This window comes from Diadema antillarum, unplaced genomic scaffold (assembly GCF_040938485.1).
Source record: "Diadema antillarum isolate AM-2024a unplaced genomic scaffold, OU_Dant_1.0 scf00000143, whole genome shotgun sequence".
In the NCBI taxonomy this organism is placed as follows: Eukaryota; Metazoa; Echinodermata; class Echinoidea; order Diadematoida; family Diadematidae; genus Diadema; species Diadema antillarum.
The window spans coordinates 3,555,860-3,581,661 of NW_027271032.1; the positions used below are offsets into that span (position 1 = coordinate 3,555,860).

The 25,802-nt window shown below is 39.6% G+C and overlaps 1 protein-coding gene across 1 annotated transcript in view; it reads right to left on the reverse strand.

The window, feature by feature from the left end:
* Positions 1-230: 230 nt before the first annotated feature.
* LOC139721442 (ATP-binding cassette sub-family C member 4-like) overlaps positions 231-25,802 on the reverse strand; it is a 51,647-nt gene continuing 26,075 nt past the window's right edge. The window contains exons 4-18 of the mRNA XM_071632757.1: positions 24,901-25,119; positions 23,079-23,168; positions 20,576-20,739; positions 18,617-18,742; positions 16,878-17,127; positions 15,918-16,376; positions 14,717-14,815; positions 13,371-13,562; positions 12,414-12,595; positions 10,944-11,040; positions 10,057-10,245; positions 9,528-9,668; positions 8,924-9,031; positions 3,640-3,813; positions 231-338 (exon numbers count right to left, since the gene is read on the reverse strand). Of these exons, the coding sequence (XP_071488858.1) occupies positions 231-338; positions 3,640-3,813; positions 8,924-9,031; positions 9,528-9,668; positions 10,057-10,245; positions 10,944-11,040; positions 12,414-12,595; positions 13,371-13,562; positions 14,717-14,815; positions 15,918-16,376; positions 16,878-17,127; positions 18,617-18,742; positions 20,576-20,739; positions 23,079-23,168; positions 24,901-25,119 (2,598 nt within the window). The remainder of the gene's footprint in view (positions 339-3,639; positions 3,814-8,923; positions 9,032-9,527; positions 9,669-10,056; positions 10,246-10,943; positions 11,041-12,413; positions 12,596-13,370; positions 13,563-14,716; positions 14,816-15,917; positions 16,377-16,877; positions 17,128-18,616; positions 18,743-20,575; positions 20,740-23,078; positions 23,169-24,900; positions 25,120-25,802) is intronic.

The window sequence follows — 25,802 nt, forward strand, 5'->3', positions numbered from 1 at the left end:
TCAAAGTTTCTTTCAACAATTCAGTTCGTAAAAAAAAAAAAAAAAAAAAAAAAAATTATACACCCAGTGAGTTAACATGACAATACAAAACCAATTTCCCCAAACCGCTACACTATAAAAATCAAACTTCAATTTCGCTGCAATATTGAAAAATATAGGAAGATCAGGCTATAAGCAAGATTCTATTTAGAACGGGATTTTTGAAAGACTAAATTTCGGTAACCGCAAAGTTACCGCATCTCTACAGCGGTATACCCGATGTTCTTCTTTTCCATGTCGCCTTCTTCGTCATCGAAGTAGAATTCGGGGATATTTGAAGTGGTGAGCGCCACCCAACGCTGTAGAGGGAGAAATGAATGAGAAAAAGAAAAGCTCTTATTGTTTGTTACATGCCTTGTCCGCCTGACTGCTTATCACAATGTCGGAATTTTGGAGCTAGGGTATTTGTTCAAAGTTAATTGTGCTACTTCCGGCAACCAGGGATAGCCTGGTGATAGCGTCGTGCCCGGAAAGCAGTAGACGACAGGTTCGAGTCTCGTGGTTCCCTTTTTTCCGACATGTTTGTTAATATATTGATCAGCAACTGCTATCTTACAAATTTCATTCGTACAGAGGGAGATAAATTGAAGAAAATCAAATTCCATATCTGTCTCGTGTTTTGAAAACAAGATGGATATTTGGTGGCCGTATAGGCTTACAACTCTTTCTCGGCATGTTTGGTTATAGAAAATGAACAGCGGATTTATCAATCTCCCAATGACCATTAACAAACCAGTTCACAGTTTACTTCAAATATTGTTTTATAGTTCAGGAAAGTATAATCTTATCAACGAACTGAGTCTGGACCGGAGAATGAAATAATGAAACAACAGCTTACTCATAAGAAAAATTATCATGATATGGTATAACAATTTTCATAAAATGGGCTTAGAATATCTGTAACCAGGTTGTTTCATTGCTATTCATTGATTTTTACTGATCTACACTGAGCCATGCGTTCGGTGAAACCGAAACGCATGGCTCAAGCCATATTGTACCGGACGCATGATGGGAAAAGGGTTGAAAAAAGGTTATACGAGCCCATTTCATAACATGAATGATGCACAAGCCTATTTCGTGGATCAATGAGAATTGGATGCTCTCATTTAACTTCGGAACAGTCTAAAACCCACTCCCTGCGCTCATGGGTTTAAACAGTAACGTTCCAAAGTTAAACTCGCGCATCCAATTCTCACCGATCCGTTCTGTCGTGTGCATCATTTTATATAGTATACTTATAGAACGTATAAGGACGATAAAAGGCCTTTTGTATTAAGTTCGAATATCTCAAAATAGGCTCTCATTGCATACAGTATGCATCTTATACAAGATTTTCTATTTGCGGTAGGAAAAGAAATTCCGTGTGATGTATTCATACTCTATTCGTATTCTGAGAAAAAAAAATATCCAGAAGCAGACAGCTTGTCCTTGTCCTACATATAGCATTATCTAAAGCATGCAAATTTGCTCAGCCTCAGACAGGGTTTGAAAAGAGACTCTCAAAAGCTGCAAGCAAGGTATTTTATATGGTGAAGGAATCGCAAATTGCTTCTGAGGGCCCCCTCCCCCTCCCCCGACATTCCACTCGCTGTATCGCTGACGCAAAAAGCTTTCACCGCGATGTTTCATGATTTTTTTTTTCAAGTCTCCCGCATCTTTTGACACCAAATTTGCGACGTCCGGGCACGCGGTTCCGAAGTTACGCATAAATATGTACATGAAGTCAGACGAAAAATTGCTCAAAAACGTGAATTCTTGTACACTTTCAAGGCAAACTGTGCTTACAGTCAAATTTAATAAAAACATGATTATTTTGGGGATTTATCGATTAAAATCAATTGATAACATACTTTAACATTCGGAACAATGTCCCGGAGAAATTTCATCGAAAAAAACAATGAATAATAAAAAGTAGAAAAAACAAGGAAATACATAAGAACTTCAAAAAACACAAGAAAATACTAAGGATATTTTTCTGATAGCGCAATTTTTTTTGCATCTGCATTAGCTAAGAACACTAAAAAGAATATCTACACAAAAATGTGCCTGTTTTTACCTTCATTTAGTGATATATAGCAAACTATCTGATGTTATGCATCAGCATGTATAAATTAGCATAATATTATTATCATAAATGATATATTTCTTTTGAAATTAATTTTACTGTCTTTTAGATTACGTCACACAGGGAATGTGCTAATTTTCGTCGCGATCGCGCGGTGGACGGTCGAGATCTGGAGGGGGGCCTGGGACTCCCCCCCCCCCCCCCCCCCCCCACGGCTCTATCATCTACCTAAATAGCCCGGCCTATACTTAGGTTAAAGCATCTGAAAGCAGCGTCCGTAAAATTAGAATCAGTTATCAAGCTTTCTCGTATTAGAATATTGACGAGAGTTTAGAGCACAGACATGGGAGACCTTCATCAAATCCAACAGATCAGTTTACAATCTTGTATGCATATCTATACAATATACAAATGATGCACAGGACAGAGTGAATCGGTGAGAATTGCATACGCGAGTTTAACTTTGGAACTGTTTAAACCCACGAGCGCAGCGAGTGGGTTTTAGACTGTTCCAAAGTAAAACGAGAGCGCTGAGCATCCAATCTCACAGATCCACGAAATAGGCCTGTGCATCATTTGTGTTATAAAATGGGCCCGTAAATGCATGAAATAAACCATTTCCCCCCATCATGCGTCCCGTACATCTACTACACTACATACAAGACTTAAGCCATGCGTTCGGATTTTATTCAGTGTAGATCTTTAAAAATCAATGCATGACAATAAATTGTCCAATCAGATTGCAGAGATTCTAAAGCCCATTTTGGGTTTGGTCGGTCCATATCCTGAACGCGGCAAGTGATCTCAATTCCGTTTGCCCTAGCTTTCCAGCTCACGTTGATTGAAATTGATAGAATGATACATCAAGGTTATATAAAAGCCAACAATGTGTGTGAAACGCGGGATAAACATAAAGGAGTAACCGCCCCCTGAAACTCTAACATACCAAACCAAACAAGGAAATGAATACATTGCTACCACACTAGCGATGAGGAGTGTGCCATTTCAAGTATTTTTATCTGAAAACCCAAAACATCATGTTTTCATTGAGTAGTCGATGAACTTCATCGATTTGGAGGAATGACGTGTGTTTAGTATGAGATCTATACAGCACTCAGCGTAATGGTATCCACGTCAATGAGTTTTAGCTCAGTCGGTAAGGCGCGTCTGCCTCACAATCCAAAGGACCACAGGACCACGGTTCGATTCACGAGTCCCACTGAGCTATGTCAGTCATGTCAGTATGTTATGTGCAATAATACCGTCCCCTCTAGTGCAGGAGAGGCAAAACACTCTGTAGGACATAGAATGGACCGAGGTCCCGTGTGTGAGAGAGTCTCAAACCATGCACGTATAAAAGATTCCGCTTTATTCATTCATCGCAAAGAGCAGGGTGTTTAACCCCGTGAAGTGGTCGCGCCTCTAACATCCAATTGGACCGCATGGAAGACCAGCTATTGCAGCTGAACATGGGCTATCCAGCCATATTCTCAGATGGATATGATACAAACAAAACAAAAAAGCTTTAAACGCACCTGCTTCAGCGAGCCCTCTCCACAGAAGACGAGGGTGTAGACAAAGAAAAGAGGGATGTTAATCATCGGCATGAGGGCGAGAGTCCACCCCAGCACGTACCCCCAATCGGGGTACACGTAGTCCCCTTCGTACTTCAGAGGGGTGTATTGCGCCAAGCTGTAAATGAAGATGGCCTGTAAGAAAACCATAAAAGCGTCAGTGATGACATGTGGCAAGTAATTGGGAGTGGATGTCACTGCGGTTTAATCGTTAATGGAGAGTGAAGCCGTTTCTGAAACAGGTATTCCTGGGTGGCACCCATGTCTTATGTCCCTCGACATGACTTGTATGTTTTACACCGGAAGTATCTCTTTGCCTTTGTGTGGCAAATAGGTTGGCCTACTTGTAGGCCTACTTGGCAAAGAGAACATTTGAAAAAGTAATAGCAGTAATGATTGTGAAGATATTTACACAGTAATGATAATAACAATTACAATGATGCAGCAAAATATTCATAAAATTATTGATAATACCAGTTATTATAGAATAAAAGTAGCAATGATTAGTTATTGTTACCATCATGATTATGAGTGTAACATTGCCATAATCTTCCAAAGAGTGTCAGTGTATTTGAAGTATACTGTAATAAAATATGCTTCCTTAATTTTGCTTTGAATGAAAACAAGGAGGCACACTGTTTCAACTCCTCAGGAAGAGTGTTCCATGTATCCGGACCGTGATGTCTAATCCTCACCTCAACCAGTACTATACCATCCCTTTAAAATGTGATGGGACCGGGGCTGTGGTCCATTTTATTAGGTCCATGATTCTATCAAGAAATTTCAGATCTCTGCTGTGTACGTGTTGTGAATATGCTTCCATGGCGTCTGCAGTGATTAACAGATTGTATGAGTTTTGTGTTCATGACTGACAACAGAAAAAAAGGAAAGACAAATTACTTACACCTGTGAATGCCGGTGTGATAAAAATCCAATTAGCTATGAGGTACGGTGACATCCACTTCATACCGGACATTTTCACGACGTCATGTACAAAATTCTTCGCCCCTGGGAGGAAAGATAAAACAAAATAAAACTATCCACATAGTCGTTTTTATCTCAACTATCCAAGACATTGACGATCACATTTCTTTCCACTTCACTTGTCATAATCTTGGTAATACGATAATTGTAAACGTTTACTCGTCATATCATATGAATGTATCCATATATACATATATATATATAAATATATATATATTATGTATGTGTTTGTGTGTTTGTGTGTGTGTGTGTTTGTGTGTGTGTGTGTGTGTGTGTGTGTGTGTGTGTGTGTGTGTGTGTGTGTGTGTGTATGTATGTCTTAATATTTGAGACTCATCTCTATACTGTAAAATGACTGCTGATAATGGAAAGCACATATTTTGTCCTTTCGTCATTATAACGAGCTCATCTTTGGAAATGAAAGGTAAAGATGAAAGACGTAAAATGTCAATTTCACATCGCCACATCCTAAAAGAAACGGTTAAATTCAAACGATGCATTCCATATTTACGCAAAAATAGGATCACAACAGACACACACACACAAACATAGCATGATGCGTCCATACACCATTCATATTCATACACTCATAAAATTAATGTTATTTACGTGCATATGAATATAGAGCGTATCATTCTTATAAACAAAACGGACTATGTAGTACATAACATCAATACACTAAGCCATACACGTAGGTCCAATTCATTTTTCAAAAAGATATGGAACGAAACACATACGCGCGTATACAATGATATAAGTGGTGCGTGTTTGTTCACTATTTTAACTCCTTTCGTGACAGCCCTAATCAATTTCTGCTAAAGTTGCCAGGATATCGACTTTGCTTAATTGCTCAAACAGTTACACATATAAACATTTCCATCAAATATCTGGGTTGTGTTGCAATCCTTTTATTTTTTCCCCCCGGGGGGGGGGGGGGGGGGAGAAGGAGGGCGTTACATTTCCACATATGAAATGACAACATTTCTGCACTCTGTTAGTCATGTGACTTCTGTTCCTGATGAGAGGCCCATAACAATTGGCTGCTGCCACAGGGTGACTCGTGAGATGTTGGAAACGACCTTGATCTTCTGCTCAAAGCACTGTATGATATGCGAAAAGTCAATACGCATTCAAAGCAAAGAGATTCTAGATAAGTATAGAATTATGTCTTGGTTCCACCCCCTTTTTAAAGAATGCTAGTAATGTCTGGTTTTAGAAGAGCTCATTAATGTCTGCCTTACATCTGTGATATCAACATATTTTAACCCAATTCCTTTGCCTCATATAGCGGTGACAGCACACTGAAATTGAAGTATGAAGCAAATATATATTATCTGTATATCTAACTGTCAAGTAATATGAAGAATAAGATTGGTAAGATGGACGCATTGTAATCACCATTTGGTATGCAGGCTAGTTCTATTTACAGGTATTGGTTTCTGTATAATCCTCAAACCAAGGTTTTCGAGCAGATTTTGATGCAAAGTTCATGCACAAGTTTTCATAACCTTTTGGATTCATTAGTATGGAAAAAAGAAATATGTATAAAACAACAACAAAAAATACGTTAAACATATTTCATGAGCTTGAGTCCTCATCGCTATGTTTGTTTGTTTGTCTGTATTTTCCTTCGCTTCATGGCCAGTAAATCTACTGGAATAATCATTGCCGTCAAGTTTGGGCGATCAACAGTGATGTGTTTGCTACACCATACAATGTGTCACAGCAGTGAAAAATTTGAATAACCAAAGAGAATATATTTGTCTGTTTTTCCCTTCGCTTCATGACCAGGTATAATAGCCGTTAAGTTTAGGCAATCAACAGTGAAGTGCTTGCTACACCATACAATGTGTCACAGTAGTCAAATGTTGAAAAGTAACGATTTACAGCCAATCAAATCATGACATGGTGTTGGTAACGCCAGTTGCTATTTTCATTTTGATTGCTATGTTGTTTATCTACAGAGAGGCATAATCATGGTCACCATTTTTACCTATCTCCCAAACAATCTCAAACCCTCCCAAACGCATCCAAATCCGCTTCCTAAGTTTTCATGAAGTTACCATCGGTCTTGTTTAAAGTTAAATCTGACACCTGTAGACCCATGTTTTTCACTTGGAATGACATTACTTTCCTTTAGATTTTGTCAAGTTTATTCAAACACCTGGTGACTTTTAGACGAGGTTTACAGGCCTTCCTAGATAAAGAGTGATTTGATATTTTGGTACTGTGTATCCAAGTTCTAATTCCAGGCAAATTAACTCCTTTTTGATCGACACCTCCTAATCATTTTCAGAGCTATTTCTCTGCCACTAATAGGATGATATTGTACCTCGCTATAACTCTTAATAAAATGGGGGAAAACGTTATTAGATCAAGTGCAAAAATGTTTCATAAATACTACGTATTTGATAACAAACAGACAGACAGACAAACAAACAAACAAACATACCTACCATCAACAACTGCCTCGCAGCAAAATACGGAACAAAACCCCGAACAAACGCATAAAAGCGTGACTTTCCTGTTAACCTTGTATCTTCTTTTACAAAAAGGGAGCCGTATTTCAATTTGTGGGCAAATTTTCTGACATCTGATCGCAGAATCTACCCATTTTTACTGCTTTGTGGCTACGCGTCTTTGCATCCATGGATGGCCAAGGTTACGGCGCGTTCATGGCTTTGTTTGTGAGGTTGCATCATTCTAAAGACCAATTTGCGTGCATGGGAGAGAAAGCTGACTGTTAATGATGGAAACCATCTTTATTTGATGCTCACCGGGGTACATTCGAAAAAAGCGACTTGCGCAGGCCTGCCAAGAATAGAATGTCCATCACAGAATATGTGGCATTGAGTAATTTTCAAGGTATTGAGAAAAAAGTATAATTTCAGTATCAAACTGGGAAAATAGCATTATCTAAACCTGGCCTTTGACCTTTGACCTCACAGTTCCAAAGAGAATCACTGTTAGGTTGAACATGCATAAATATGTAAGTTTCATGATGATACCTTGGTTACTTTTCGAGATATGGACGAAAAAGTGCAATTAGCACTTTCACTTGACCTTTTACCTTTTGACCTTTGACCTTTTGGCAAGAAACTTCCCCAAAGAATATATATTGGGTAATACATGCCATACATCAAGTTTAAAAAAAAAAAAAACCTTCAGCATATTGCATTTTAAGGAAAGTAGTGATATTTTGAGGAGTTCACCTTGACCTTTGACCCCCCTGACCTTTGACCCATGACCCCCAACTTCCCTAGATAATCACTGCCCATCGGTACAAGCATATATACTAAGTTCCATGAAGATACCTTGAACCATTTGCGAGATATGGAGAAAAACATGAAATTTCAATTTTTTTTCACAAAATAACCTGTGACCTTTGACCTTTGACCCTGTGACCCTAAAATCCACACAAAGTATTATCCCCCAAGGATATACCCTCATACCAAGTTTGATGTAAAACCACCACACGGTTCTTGAGATATCGACAAAAACAAAACGGGACGTACGGACGTACGGACGGACAGACGGACAGACAACCTTACGGTGATATACTTGTGTGTCTACCCCTTTGTTCTCCCTTTTGTTAAAATAGACACACAAGCAAAAATTTTAGCCACACAAGCCTGACGGAATAAAGGCCATCTATTGTGCACTATTGTTCTCCTAGCCACACAAGCATACTCTCGTTAGCACGCACGCACGGACGGACGGACGGACGGACGGACGGACGGACGGACGGACGACCCGAAAACATAATGCCTCCGGCCACTTCGTTGCGGAGGCATAACAAAGTGGGACAATTCCATGAATGGTTACATTTGCACTGAGAACCACCGAACTTGAGTGCAAAAAAAGTTATCATTTGCTTTTGACAAAGCATAGCAAGCAAGTTTTCTCACCTTGGACCTCACACACATAGCATTCATGGCACAGGAGGCAACATTCGACAGCAGGGGTAAATTCTCAAACGTCAGTTCACTCCCGAAATTCATAGAAATGAAACTACCAAACGAAACATACAGTGGAACTCACTACAACAAGGTTGCATACGGCAAGATACCTGATATATAATGAGGTTATTTCACAAGTCCCATTCCTTTTATATTGTTTTGTTTTTTTAATCCCTGATACAACAAGATATCCAATATGAGGGAATTACAGTGGTCCCAGCCAGGTTGCCATAAAGAGGTTCCCCGACATATGGAGTATACAGCAAATATTGTTGTAGAGAAAGCAGCTGGTCACAACTTACCCCAACAACCGTGTTCACCGAGCAGGAGCTGTTCAGCAACTTGCCACAGGCTTCCTCCTCAGCAAATGCCCACTGAGATATCCACCAGTCCGTCAGGGTGAAAAAAGCCTGCAGACAAGAGCCCAAAACAATCTGATTTGAATTTGCATCGCATATTTGATTTCTTTGATGTTCTAGCTAAGAAAGCGGTGAATGCTTGTCAGCGAGGAAGTAATAATTACCATAACAAGAATAGCAAATAAATGCAGCAAAAATGATTCCAAGATTCAAGTTTAAAGATTCTTTATTACTGATAATAATACAGATAATCACTTTCCACTTCCACTGGCAAAAGAAACGAAAAGCAGCACAATGACAGAAACATCATACAAATCAGTGATACTGGTCACATATACCCGTATCCACCTTATGCAATCACCCATACCTGATGATGTGGTTTCTGTGAGGGTAGCATCCTTTCACATCACTTGTAATGGCAATAATCCAACATTAAAGCTGTTTTAAATCTTTTGACAATCTAGAGCTTGGAGAACAAGAAGGGCCCTATCTAAACAATGGAGCTAGGAACTTGATGGTCCGTAGGGAACACAGCTAACGGCCTCACCTGACTGGCAATGTTGAAGACTGTGAAGATGAGAAAGCCGAAGATTCCCGCGCCAGCCCTGAAGAAGCTGAAGTAGACGTGGGAGGAGACCGACCCCTCCTCCTTGGTCTCCTTCAACCGCTGGCTACCCTGGTCATCCACCTGGTGGTTTAATATATGGGAGGTTGGATACAGTTACCATGGCAACATGAAGCAGCTTATTAACACAGATTTGCATCACAGCCAATTGCTGCAACAGTCACCATTTGCTAACAGCATAAATATCACTGTTTTTGCAGAAAGGAATGTTTTCTGGCTACATTATCGTATGATTTCAGGTCAAATGGAATAAGCTGCCTCTGGCATCCTTGTGGAAAACCTCTAGGAAACTTTACATATACTCATAATACAATAAGCAGCAACGTAGCATCAATGATCATTTGTTCATATTTTCCAAGAGAAACAGAGAATAAAATTAGAGGATGTGGGGGGGGGGGGGGAGAGTGAGAGAGAGATGAGAGATGATATGACTAGAGAACCATCGTCTTGCCTGCAAAGTGATGTCGTCACCAGGAAAGGCGGAGATCTCGGAGACCACCGATCCTGCGATGGAGTGGAGGGAGCTGGTCCGGGAAAGAGTCTCCTGCTCCTCCTCGTTCTTGTACTCCTTGAGGAGCGCTGCAAAGTCCACGCCAGATGTCTGGAGCTCCTTGTAGCTGCCACACCCGACCATGCACCCCTAAGACGGAGATGAAAATACACGATACTATCTCATCGTTGGAAGTAGGATCATTCGGGACCCCCCTCTCATAGAGAGACGTGAAATGGCTGCTATCTTTGATGATAGTAATCACTATGGAAACAGTGAGATAACTAACAATCAGTTGTGAGAACGTGCACCGTTGCCGCGGTAACTGCAATCATCGTAACAAACAATAATCGCAACATGTTCATAAAACGGGCCCTTCCAACTGCTCCTCACTTGTTTGAATGTTGGTTTTTGCTTAATGAGCTAGTACATTCTATGGTGTTTGTAGCCCTTAGAAGGACAGATAAGTGGGGGCTATGTTTTTTTTATTAGGGGGGTTGGACGAGTTCCTAAAAGAAAAAAAAAGGCTATTTGTATCCCATAGACCATCGGCTCACTTTCGAAATTCAGACAAAATTAATGCCAACAGTCCTCTTCAGGACTAAAATAAAACCCAAATTTAAAACTACATAAAACAGTAGTTACGGGCACAGAATTGAAGAACCCAAAATCCACTCAGCTCTTCTCAATATTTACTAAAAAAAGAATACCAAACAATTCTTATACAGAGCTGTCTTGCACTGTGTACCATAAATTACCAACAATCATCAAACACTACTACAATTGTTTTCGAGTGAGATGTTTACAGACCACTGTAGCTTTTCCCCCAACAACCCATCGACACACACCTCTTTGAGGACAATGATGCGGTCCGCAGCATCCAGGTACTGAAGTTGATGGGTGACAAGGATGACCGGTTTCTTCTTCAAGTACTCTTTTATACACCTACAGAAATAAGAGGATGGGTTTTTGTTGAGTCTTTTCGTTTCACTTTTTTTTTCTTTGCTCCAAAATGACATGGTAAACAACAATTTCTGAGAATGGCAAATTAAACACAAAGGCTCTATGAACTCAAAGATTAGCAAAAAAAAATGGACTAGGATATCAAAAGGGTTCCAGGAAAAAGGACCTTGACCATGGTGTGATTAACAAAGAGGCTGAGAGGACTGAGGTTAGACATGAAGGTGCTATGAATTTAAGATAATTTCAAAGATCTGAGAAATAAAGAGTCTGCAAAACAGATTGGCTGGCATATCTAAAACAGATCTAAGAAGTGACGATTCATGGAAAAGGATCTGAGAATGAGAAGGTTAAAAGGAGAGCCATCTATTTGCATACGATGTCAAAATTGACTTTTTTAGGGAATTGCATTTGGCCCTACTCCTCGACAGAAATGAGGAACACATGTACAATTCATCTATTTATATATAAACATGTAAACCCCCAGGATGATCGCTCCTATGCCCCCAATCACCAAGATCTCATTTTTAATGAAGAAAATTTCAACTTGTTAATGATTTGTCCTCTGTGTTACTATTGACTGACTGGACCACTACTGCCACTGTCGTGAACATAATCATATTCTCTACCTCTCAGAATATCTACATGGAATACAAAATGGTTGTGCTACTTCTTCATCTGAAGAAGATCTTTTAAAGTCTCCTCACTTCAGGGCCTTTTGAGGATTATCAGAATCATTTGAACAACTTCATATCACCTACTTGTACCAGCAATACTGTTTCCTGCAAGTTTCATAGTCAAAATCTGACTACCAGGTTTTCCCAGATATGAAAAAGTAAACAGCTTTTCAAATACATACAATGTAGTGCACGCAATATAATACTGACATAAAGTGACTGTAGTAGTTAAATTTCAGCCAATAAACTAGGTAAGCTAATGAACACATCCCATGTTCATATTAGTACCCGCGATGGGGTAAGTCCCGCGCTGTGGTACTTTCTCCTTAAAAACCATAAAGCAAACACTCGCTGGGACTTGCCCTCTTGTCCCCTCAAAGCAAGTTGAATCCGGGGGCAAGATTTGGAGGGAAGAGTGACCTTGGGGTGCAACTGATAGCATCCAGCTGTATTCATCAAATGTGCGCATGCGTTATGCCTGGTTTCAAGTGGCATGGCTCGCCCAAAGCCCAAATTGCCCCTGCAGCTAGGGGACAGTCTAGATAGCAGTGTGGACGACAGCCGTAAAGGTAAGAAATCTCGTGACTGTCCCCTCAACACGGGGTCAAATGTGAACGTGGGGACAGTATTCTAGATCTCCTACATCTTTTGATAAATTGTTGTGTGTTAAAATGTCTTTACTTGTCAAAGAGGTGTCTCCCTACTGCTGAGTCAACCGCACTTAGTGGATCGTCTAAGAGATAGAAGTCTGCGTCGTGGTACACCGCCCTCGCCAGGCTGACCCTTGCCCTTTGACCTCCACTCAGCGTGATGCCCCTGTCACCCACCAGGGTCAGGTCGCTGTCAGGCAAGAGAGAAAGGTCCTACAGGAAGAAAAGAAAATGTGAAAGGTCAAAGGTTAGGAAAGAGTACACCACTAATCAAATTATTCATTTTAAACACTACAGAGTAATATGTTGGTACCTCCACTGTCCAGTGTTCTACAAAAAAAGCATAGCTTGCTAGCTTTGTAAAACAAAATTTAAATCACTGTGTACAATACAAAAAAAAAAATGAAAATGTAAAGTGAATTCATTACCATGTGTATTACAATTTATTTTATTGTAGTTCTGAGAGTGTGACTGCATACTCCCTGTATAAGGTCAATATACTATTATGAGAAATGTTTTCCACTGACTTCTGGAAAGAATAAACTCTATCAAAACACAAAGAAGAATTAACACCAGTTTTGTGAGAGTGCTTTAACCTGAATTATCATACGTCATAGATCTTTTTTACTGCCCAACAAGCTCCATCAGATGAAATATCAAAATCAAAATCAATACAGGAAAAGTATTCTGACAGTGTTGACTGGTAAATGACAAACAAGTGCCACACTGCAGAATTACAGTTCACAGTCCCTTGCTCTGAAGAGTTAAAACTCACACTTAGCCACATGTAGCAGACCATCTGCATTCTTCCTTTTGCAGGAATACAGTGTAGCTATCAAAGCATGTGTTAATTTCAAACTAATTCATAGCAACTACACCTAAAAGAAGTGTAAGATATTAATTAATCAAAGCACCCCCAAACAGAATGGCTATTTTACATACAATACAGGCTAACAATCCTAAAACACGAATGGAAAAGATGACGTACAGTTTTCAGTGCACAGGCCGTCAGAACTCGCTTGTACTTGTCAGCATCAAACTTCTTGCCGAAGAGAATGTTATCCCTGAGCGTGCCTGAGAAGACCCAGGGCTGCTGTGCAGTGTATCCCAACTTTCCATGGTAAATCACCTCACCAGTCTGCTTCGGCAACTCGTTCATTAACGCCATGAGCAGAGTTGACTGGTAATTTGAATAAAAGAAATCAAAACAGAATACGGAATTACATTGAATGGAGATATAATGGTATCACTATGCACTGATACGTGCTCTGATTTTAAAGCTAACTAACATGAGATAAGAAAATATCTCGCTAGAACGAAAATAATCATGATGATATTTAAAACAGAGCATTGACAAAACTTCAGAACTTTTTTTTTTGGGGGGGGGGGGAGGTGGCTACATGACAGATATACTACTCAAACACATATATCACAGTATTTACTATTTTCATCGCAAAAATTCCTACCATCTCCACGAAAGGACATTTGCTCTATCTTTTGCCAGGTTCATGCTCTGATACATCACTCGACACACTGGATGCAACATAGCCACCGTCCCGGCATGCGTGATAATATAGCTAGTCTATAGGACTAACTACTGTACATGCGTGCATGATATGAGACCACTGCTTTACTACTGTAACGTGGAAATATTTGCGGTACATTAATTTTTGCTCATTTTGGCCAGAGCGAATTTTAAAACCGGCAAAAATGTCTTGGCAGTTGTATTTGTACAAAATTTTAACGCACTGACACGTGTACATTGATCATGCAATGTGAACAAGAACACGCAAGTATTTTTTGGGCCACTCTCAGCACAAACAATCGATTGCACATAAATATTGACGTTTACAGTATTATTGACTCAGTGGACTGGACAATTTGAAGCAATAAGCACTGACCATCATGAAAATGCCCAAAGAGATAAAATTCATGCAAGAAACTTACATACATTTGAGTACTTGACAAATCCTGTAAATGTCAGCAATTATGTCTTTGGTTTCTCTTCACACAAACAGCAATAACCTAATAACCAATAGTCTTCCTTCATTACCTGGCAAACTTTCTACAAAAAGCTGAAGGAAGAAAGGGAATGACAGTATTAAAAAAGATATATATTTTTGGAAACATATTTTAATCTCCTGCCATATACACCTGGTGACAGATTTCAAACACAAAAATCTTATCAGGCTTTCTGTATTAAAAAGATTCTAAAGACAATATTCAAAAGATATTATTTTTGGAAACATATTTTAATCTCCTCCAGTACAAAGTGTATACACCTGGTGACAGATTTCACACACAAAAATCTGATCAGGCTTGCCGAGCTCTCACCTTGCCAGCTCCAACCGGTCCAATGACAGCAACCAGTTCACCTGGCTTCACACGAAAGCTGATATGCTTCAGAGAGAAGAAGCTACCCTCTCCCTGTGACTAGAAAATGTATTTTAAAAAAAATAGAGCACACAAGGAAAGAAAAATGAATGAGAAGAGTAGAGAAAATATATCTGCATTTGCATATCAGGGCAATGACCACCCGAGGACAATTACACCAGGCTAAATACTGGTAAGTGATAAGGTTAGAGTAAAGATTAGGGTTAGGGCTAGGGCTTGGTTTAGGGTTAAAAATTTGGGTTGGGGTTGGAATTAGGGTTAGGATTACGGTTAGGGTCAGGGGAAGGGTCAGGGGTAATTGATCAGGGGGTAATTGCCTAAGAACCCTGCAATTGATGTCAAATTTTATGACACTGTCCACCTATCATTGCAGCAAATGAAAAAAAAAATGTAATTTTGATGTAAAAATGAATTCCCACTGAATGCCAGTCTCAAGCACATGAAACAGCCCCCCCCCCCCCTCCTTTTTTATTCATAATCTTGACAGGTACTTAAATGGATGTTATGGTTTGGGTTGAGATGGAGTTTTAATCTAAGAGGAATTCAAAGTTTATTTGATGAAAATTGGTTTTGAAATGGCTGAGATATCCAAAACAAAGAGGTCCTAATAAAAGGTGGGATTTACTTTCTATTAGGACCAATTTGTTTGAATTTTTTAAGTAAATTTGTTTTAGGTGAGATATTGGCATTTTTTTCTGGACCTTTTTCTTTTTTTCTTTTTTCTTTTTTTTTGGGGGGAGGCATTGTTTCACTGTGAAATAGAACATATTTTCATTGATACTGGTGCACAACACAGCTGTGTGACTCTGTCTTAAAATCCTCTGTTCTCCCTTTTCAATAAAAACTGCATCTCCTTAGCTCTCTCCTAGTTATTACTTCTCTAATGGGTTAGGATGCTCCAATTTTAACAAGTTATATATCATTCTACAGCTTAATGTTTGTCCTTTTAAATTATGTAGAAAAAAATGGAAATTAATTTTGGCCAACTTTTTGTAGGTTTTGAGCTGGGCTGTCACATTTATCATTTGTGCCTAGAAAAGCCCCACAGTGGCTGACCTTGAATTTGTTGAGTGTAAGCAAGCAGCACTGGGCACTCCCCCCACCCCCCCCCCCCCCAACCTTAGAAGAGAGTGACCCTCACCTCCATCTCCCACGACCCTTGCAGATTCTTTACAAAGACCTCCCTCTCCTCATCCTCCTGGCAGAGGGGTGACGGGAGGCAGAGAGTGACTCCCTCTTCTGCTACCTCCATCTTCAGTCCACCATCAAGATCCTCTGGGTCCACTGCATCCTCCTTCTCCTCCCGGTTCCCTTTCCCCTCTTCCTTGCTCCCGACATGGCCATCCACAAGATGTTTCAATTGCTCGCGGTCTTCGTCTGCGCCGGAACGGAATCCGACCTCCACGTCTACATGGTTGTGGTTCTCCATCTTGGTCTCCTCCACTCCCTTCTCTCGTTGCTCCTTCTTCTTCTCCTCCATCTCATCCTCCTCCAAGGGTTCGCCGATCTGCTCGGCGACGGGAAGGTTGGCGTCCGACGAAATGGAGGAAACCGACGGCGATCGTTTGAGCGTCTTCAGTTCGTCCATCACGAGGAAGCCCTGTGTGGAATCCAAAAAATGTGGTCACTTCTCAATCGTATATTCAAAGCACTGCCATGCAAAGTTACACTAGCATCAACTGCACACATTCACGTATTTTTCAACGATAAGTATTGTCCACATATCAAGGGTAGAGTAAATGATTCGTGTTATCAAAAGAGACTCATTTGCTTATTGACATCACCCTAAATGGCAACTGCATGTACCAAGCAATATAATGGTACAACAGTATGGAATTGTGGCCTATGTTATTTCATATTAATTCTATTTTCTACAGTACAATGATAAATGCAACAGGAATAGCCAAGTCTATATTTTCTTCCAATAATTCATATCTTCTGAATATTACAACATTTGTTTATATCAAATATTATATCAGAATATTAAAGATACTGCCCTTGTGCATCCATGTACAGATATCACATGAAGATCACGTTGGATAAGCAATAACCAATCACTAGTTAGTTTTTGGTTTCCATGGATACCCGCCCCGTGCCTAACCTGGATGCGTTTGATGGAGATGAGCCCCTCGCTGCAGTACATGATGCAGTACGGGATGAAGAGCACAACTGTCAGGCGAACGGCGTTGAAGAGCGGGATCGCCAGGAACACGATGCTGGGCTGCAGCACGTGGCCCGTGAAGGCGTACACAGTGAACGTTGCGAACGAGATGATCACCGCTGCCATGGAGAAGAACGCGAGGTTGAAGGCACGCAGACAGGTGGAGGACAGAATCTTGATTATTTCTTTCCTACGAATGCAGCAAAGTGAAATGAATGTTTTTTGTATGTGTGTGATCTAGGAAGGATGGCAAGATTCAGAGAGTACATAATATTGGTGGAGATGAGGATTAATAGCTTTTTACTTTTTGCGAAATACCAAGAAATCACTTATGAAAAAAATACAGAGCATACCATTCTATGGGGAATTCAATGTTTATGAGATGAAAATTGGTTTTGGAATGGCTGAGACATACAAAAACAAAGTAAAATAAAGTAATCCTTATAAAGTGGGTCCCACCTTTTATTAGAGTTGCTCAGTTTTGGATATCTCAGCCATTTCGAAACCAATTTTCACCAAGTGAACATTGAATCCCTTCTAGAATTACATGCTCTCATATTTCATGAGAGGTTTCTCATTACCTCACCAAAACATTGTTAGAAACCTGAAGTCAGGTCTCAACCAATGCTATACAACTCCTTTACAGTCAATTCTTGACTAGAAATAACTTGATTTAACCAAAAAAAAAAATAAATAAATAAATTACAAGCACAACAATTAAAATTTTATCAAAATTGGATCAAAAAAGTAAAGTTATGAAGTTGACAAGATTTGCGAATTTTTGCACAACAGTTCTCAAACAGTTGACATAAATTGTTTGAACAAAAAAAAATTGGAAAAATAGAAACTTTCACAAACTGCATGGCAAGCTGTGAGGTAATGACAGCTCTAACTAATACTCATTTGCATATTCGTATGGAGTGTTCCAGAATTGTTTGGTGAAAAATTACCAAAATCTCACAATTACACACTTCCCTAATTTTATCCAATTCTGATCAATTTTTCACAATTGTGATGAGAAAATTGTACTCTTTTTTTATCAGACTAACTTTATGCGGGATTGAAACTTTCCTTCAAGCAAGTCCTAAATTCTATTGCCTAAGAAGAATGTGCCATTACACCTCAACTATTATAAAGCTTTTCCCTAATGGTGATCTCAAGAAGGCTTGGGAAATAAAAAAAGAAAACAAAAATGACAGAGGAAATGTTTGTAATCTTCACTGCCCTGGCACTTGGCAATATCAGCAAGAAGTGTGCTTCGTAAACAGGCAATATAGCTAGTATCTTATCCACATAAAAGCGAGACAGTTATTATGGGGCTACTATTATCTTTCCTGTACTAATAGAGAAAGACGCATAGATTACAAACAACACTAAATACTTGCAAAGTGAAGCTAAATAGTGAAATTATTGGCCCATGATTACAAAATTTCCTACACTCATAGAATCTGTAAAATTTGAAGAGCACTGATAAAGATATATGATAATCTGCACATCACTTCTTTTGTTTTCAACAATGCTTTCCTCCCCCCACCCCCCACCTAAAAAAAAAACAAAAAAACAAAAAAACACCGCCACCAACAACAACAACAACAACAGCTTCTTCCTGTGAGTCTGGTCATAATTAACCACTACCTGCTCCAAACCATGGTTTCAGTGGGCAGAGCAAACCTTCTTACCTCCGGGATTTCTTTACCAGCTCTGAGAAGGGGTTTTCCCATGCGTGGATCTTGATGATTCGCATCCCGGAGATGATTTCATTCATGATTCGCACTCGCTCATCCGTCAGCAGAGCTGTCTTCCCCCTAAACCAGAACAAGGAGATAATCAAAACAATGACCATGAATTACTAGTAACATCCTAAAACTACAACTATGACTACTTCTCCAGTACTGCTTAATCTATCACTGAAAACTATAGAATGTAGTACAAAAATATGAGGTTGGTACAACCGGTTCCACGACATTTTCTCCTGCGACAATTGTTCCAATGAAATATCTGCACGCTAAGCCAAACACAAATTCTACCCACAAACATAACCCTAACCCTAATCCTAATCCTCACATCAATCTTAATGTAAAACCCCATCACAACCCTAACCCTAACTGAAAGACTTGGAGAAAATAAGACTGTAGCACTTGTTGTTCCCCAGGAGCAAGTGTCAGATCAAATTGCAATTTCGCTCTACCATACGCAGAGTCAATATTTATCTTTATCATGCCTTACGAATGCAGGATAGCAATTAATTGGTGATAGGTCACCTCAGCAGCAGAAAACTTTTCCTCCATCATCACTGTCATCTCTATCACTGGTATCCCTACCATTAACCTCACTCATCTCAGCATAAACCATGAACATCGTAAAAAAAAAAAAAACAGAAACTGATGAATAGTTTAAATAATCAGCTGAGAGAAGAATTTCCCAATTCAGGGCTGGAGCTGAGCTATTAAGGTAATGAAATGAAGCTATCACAATGATGATGATCATCATTATCATCACCATAATCATCATCTTTATCATCATCATCATCATCACCATAATCATCATCTTTATCACCATCATCATCATCACTGTCATCTCTATAACTGGTATCACGACCATCAACCTCATTCATCTTGGCATTAACCATGATAGTGATAATGATAATGAATAACATTTATATAGCGCTTAATACTGATGTTTCTAAGCGCATCAAATCAGGGAAAACATAATATTAACGTAAAAACAAAATACAGCATTATGTACATATTATGATAACGACAGCAACAACAACAACAGCAAAATTAAGGTTGTGTAAACAGATGAGTTTTCAACAATGACTTAAACCTATCAACATTTTCAGCGTTACGAATATAAAAAGGGAGTTTATTCCAAAGAAGTGGGGAAAGAACTGAAAAGGCCCTATCACCATAACGTGTACAGGTGCGGGGACCACGTGATAATGAGCATCACAAAAATGAGCATCACAAAAATCAGAAACTAATGAATAGTTGACTCAAGCTGAGAGAGAAGAGTTTCCCAATCCAGGGCTGGAGCTGAGCTAAGGCAATGAGATGAAGTCATAGCAACAACCATCATCATCACCACTATCATCATCTTTATCATCATCATCATCATCATCATTACCACTACCACCACCACCATCACCACCATCACCATCATCATCACCACTACAATGTACCACCACCATCACCACCATCACCACCACCATCACCATCATCATCATCATCATCATCGCCACCACCACCACCACCATCATCATCATCATCATCATCATCATCATCATCACCATCATCATCATCATCATCACTTTAGCATTGTCACTAATATCACCCTGATGCTGGTCAACAGAGCAATGAGGAAGCAGCAATTGATGCAGAGTTAATCTATTAAAGCTAGGACAAGAGTTTCCCCATCCAAAATTGGAATGGGGCCAAGGCAAGGATGGTGAAGCCATCACCTTCATCATCATTATCATCATTATCCTTTCTACCACCATCCTCTTTATCATCCTCGTCACTGTCACCACGTCCACCACTGGCATAACTATCACATCAACCTTACTCTGCTCTATAGAGCCATGAAGAAGGTATAAAACTCATTAGAACTGGTGACTACTTTATATCATTTAATGATACCTGAGCTTGGAGAAGATTTTTCCCATCCAGCCCTGGAGGGGGGCCAGGGCAATGAGGATGGTGAAACCAACGAGACAGGACGGACCCATGCTGCGGTAGAGGATGATGAGTAGGACCACTAGCTGCATGGGGCCAATCCACAGGTAGTGGATGAAGAGCATCACCTGGAAAAGGAGACATCAACGATGAATAATGATGAGAATACTGCTTCTCCTCACCACTTGTCCTCCTCCTCCTCCTATTACTACTGTAAATTACTACCAGAACCACTACCGCTACTAATGCCTACTGTTCCAAGCACACTCGAAAGAAATACTCTTCAAAATGAAGCCGTTGATAAAGCTCTAAGGTCTATAATTTGAGGGTTTAAAGGCTGTGGGAAAGTAGAGGCATAGCAACAAGGCTTAGAAAAATTTAGATCTTAACCCATATCTGCTGGTGTAATGCAGTTTATGCTATATGTCTGGTGCCGGAGGCTATTTCAAATGAGTTCACACAACTCTGCTCTCTCAACTTCAAATTGATATCACCGACACTTATGAGAAAAAAAGTATGGAAAACTGCATATCAACTGAAACAGGATGTGGTGGTCTTCAATATAAGATGTAACTCAACAGTCCACAGAGGAATTATGTGACATCGCATGATATATATACATACGAAATAAACATTGATGATGTGCAATATATGGATGTTTATACTGCACAGCTACTATGATAAATATACTCTTTTGAAAAGAAATCACTTTTCCCAAAAGAAACCACTTATGAAAAATAAAAATAGTCTCTGTATGGAAAGAAAATCTTCATTTTTGAAGTCTTCATGATGTAATTAGCGTTCAAATGGTATATAAATTATATGATAATATGCTCACAAATATGAAGAAATATTGAACGAAAACTAATACAGAGCTGTGGAGTAGCCTGGTCTCACATCTATAGATGTACAACTATTGTTGCCTGTAAACTTCAAAAGTGAATACCAATCCAAACAACAGTGACAGGAAGCTAAGTAAGAGACTGTGGGGATGTTAGGTCAGAATTCACGGCTATAAAGAGCTCTTTAAATGATATCAACTTCCCAGTCACTCCTGATACGGATCATCCCTTCAAACTGTGATTGCAGCATTTGCGCGAACTATGAAATATCCCATCGATCGGCAGATATGGGGTTAGAGTTATGAGAATAAAAACGTTTCAAGACGGGTCTAAGCAGGGGCGGGCTAATAGGGCTCTGAGAATGAAAGGGTTAACCCTAAAAGGGCCGCGGGGGGGGGGGGGGGGGGGGGCGGAATCCGCCCCCCCCCCTCGACGTTTCGCGCTATAATTCTGTAATGCGAGAAGGCCTCGTCGCAAGGTTGACTTTGTTTGTTCACGTCACGCGCAACTTTTGAGACCAAATTTTCAACGTCCGTGCATACTTTCGCAACGCCACACCCATTTTTATAACGGAATGTCGCCCTAAAACGGGCACAATTTTGTGATTTTGTGTACATTTCCTATGGAAAACAGTTTTCTGTCATGAAAGTCATAAAAACCTTATTATTTTTACAATTAATCACATTCATTGACTAATTTTGTGCTAACTATGGTAGAAAAGTGGTCAGTGACAATTTCCAATGAAAAAAGTTGAAAAACAAAGAAATAGATAAGAAATTCTGAAAACAATAAAATACATAAGAAATTAAATGAGTTTTGGAAGTTTTTATGATGTACAATTGTTGAATATGCTAAAACAGACTTACAGATCAAAAATTAGACTCTCAATGCTTTTAATTAGGCTAAAATATGACCTTGAGCTTAATTTGCATAATTAATTAATCAAAATTAGAAATTGATTGTTTCAAAAATTTTATGACACAATCTTGTAGATTATGACGTGGGTCTCACCCATGCAAAATTTCATCGCGATCGCACCACCGATGGCCGAGATCTCGGGGGGGGGGGGGGGGGGGGGGGGCGGAATCCATCCCCCGGTCTGAGCATAGCAAAAAAGCCCGGCCCTTTTAGGGTTAAGGGACACATTCATCTTAATATACATGCGGATTGAGAGAATGCAGCCATACAAGTAAAACACATCAGTGAAAGTTTGAGGAAAAATCTGACATTCTGTTCAAAAGTTATGAATACAGTTTGTGATGTACTAGTAACATGCGTAGAATGAAATGAAGAAAATATAAAGAAAATTCAACACATTTTCACTTTTCTTGCATAATAGAGCACTTGACTTGCCTCTTTCAGAAGGCAGGAGGAATATTACCCTTAACCCTAACTAGGCCGGGGGGGCCCTCTAAGGCCCCCCCCCCTCGACGTTCCACGCGATATATCGCTAACGCGAAAAGCTATCGCTGCGACGTTTCATGACTTTTTTCTTTTGAGTCTCCCGCATCTTTTGACACCAAATTTGAGATGCCCGGGCGCCCAGTGTTGACTGATGCAGAGAGGGGAGTAGGGAGGGAGAGAGGGAGAGCCCCCTGCCATGGCATGGAATTCTCTGTTCTTACCAGGTCGAATCGGTTGACATCGTTGGAGAGGATGTTGACAAGTTTCCCTGTCGTGGTCTGTCCCAGAGCGGCGTTGCTCAAACGAAGGGACTGTCCCAAGAGAAAGTAAAGAGGAAGTAAATACACGGATCATGAGTACCTTTGCCAATACAATATTTTGAGCCATTTATATTGCAGAAATAGTGCATGATCTCAAATACTGTAAAATAAGATATTTATGCGGAATGAAAACTTTTGCAAGTTGTCACTGGCATTCAACGCATACTGTAAAGACAAGAACTTGCATTTTAATATCGCAAATCTTGGCTGTTGCGACATTTGTGAATTTAACATGTCTTGTTCTACAGTACAATATAGTTCTCGGGGCAAATCACTTAATTGATCTGCCACCTTGTATCAATTACACTATTATAGCGCATTATAATCATTTATGTTTCGGAAGGCAAAATTTTTGCAATTTGTTAATTTGGCGAATATCAGTTGACTCACGATTTGCAAACTCAAAAAAACCCCACCAAAATATATCACGTATACAATTCATATGCATGACAAATGCATATTAGCCAGGTGCACTCGAGCTATGTGTACATGTACATGTGGGCTAGCTATGGGCTGGGAGCATAAGCACTGTTTGTTATGGTAAGTAAAAACATAGGCCTATCTAATACACTGATTCTGGTGCAAGTATTCATGGATATAGTGGCAAATGGTGCCACCATAATAAACATAAAGAGTATAAAAGTAATGCCAATTCAACTATCACATATGCTGTTCTGATTTTAAAGTCTGATAATGGCCAATTTACAGAAGACTGACATCTGTACTGCGTGTCACATGGGACAGTTCCACAATACCTCCTGGTGTTAAAAAAAGGTAAAAAGAAAAATGCTATCCTATTCTCAGTACACAGAAAAAGGAAAACTGATTTCAGTGTTCGAAACAAAAGACATCTCAAGCTACCTATGATTAAGGGGGAAAGAATGGATATCACATAAACCTTCAATAATTACGTTTGAAAGCAATCAATCATTTACTGTACGGTACTCCAACTGCAATATCAAAACTGAAAGTAAGCCATATGGCAAAAAAGGTTGTCATTTCTGAGGAGATTTGTTTGGTCTCAATACACAATTATTAACCAATAGTTAGCTGCAGCGACCTTATGGTCTATTCGGAGCCTGATAATAGGAGACCTGATGGAAACAAAAAGGCAAGCAAAGGTAGGCATCCGGTAAGAAGACACGCCCATGTGTGAAACACTAAACAGTTTCTCAAGGGTAATCCCCCACTGTAATACTCGAAAGTTATTACATGATGTGAACAAGACACTCTATATTATATACACCATTTGCTTTAGGGTGTGTATTTTTCTGCTATGCAGGTATACATAAAAGCCCTAATTAATAAACATGCCTAGCAGAGTATGTGGTGAAAGGGGCCTGTGTCTAAGGACATGAGGTCATTATAAATCTGTACTAATCTTGCAGTAACTGTAATCACAATCAATTACAGAACTTCCTGACTGAATAAAGAGACTTTCTGGCAAGAATTCACAATTGAATAAAGACAAGAGACAGGGGGGGGGGGGGGGGGCTTGTCGGGGTTTATTGTCCTGATATGCCTATACTAAATGCACACTGACAGGCACATGTGCTAGGTATCGGTACTTCATTTTTGTTATGCATTTCTTCTTGTTTAAGTCCTTGGCCCAGATTCAACCCACAGATTCAATGTATACAACCTTCATGAATTTTTTGGCCAGTGGCTTTAGTCAATAAAGACTGAGATCACAAGGCAGTAAGTCTTCAAGTCGTTTGCTTACTTTTCGAAATATGAGCGTGCTCGTCGCTATCCGGATCTGCATGCCGAGTCTCTGCATGTTGAAAAAGTACGGGTGATGCATAATGGTGGCGCACGCTCCGCAGACGGCCATGCCGAACGCGCACAGGTACGCCTGAAGCGTGGTGATGCCAGGATCGGGCGAGAAGTACGTCACGAGGATGCTGAGGAGAATGGGCTGGAGCAGCTTGAAGATGCATTCCTGAAATCAGAGCGAGATAAGGATTATTTGTAGCTCTTAGATGCATTACTTGTGCACAAATGTCTGATTTCACTCAGGCTGTTTCTAATTGTGACAAGTGTGACTGTTTGTTTTCGGTGGACAATAGTTCCACTATGACATCACAACACGAAAAACTCTCATTGAATCTTTAAAGTATCCAATACGACTTGATAGAATAGATACACGAGTTGAGGTGTACACTGTATTTGTGGTAGCATTGGCGTGCAGGTCTCTGGATGAGAGAAATACTAGAAAACAATAAAAACTTGATCAACAGCAAATGAACACAAGCATGAGCTGATAAAAAGAAACAAAAAACAGCCAAACAATTTGAAAGTTTAGTGTTTCGTATCTGCAGATCTACAGTATGATAAACATAATTCTAGCAATAAACAAGGAGAGATAATCCAAAAGCAAATTTGCTATGTACTGTAAAGCTCAAAAGCCAATCACACCAGGGAAATTTTTCAACCTAATACTGCAATTACCTAATTTATTTCCTGTTATATTTTAACTGAAAAGTTGGATTTTTCCTTGTATTTGTGATATCACATTTGCAAAATTATGCATGATTGAGCTGCATTTCAAACCTCATGCTTTTAATTCTAAAATCTAAAATGTCAATGCCTACAAACACTTTGATAGGAATCCACTACAAATGT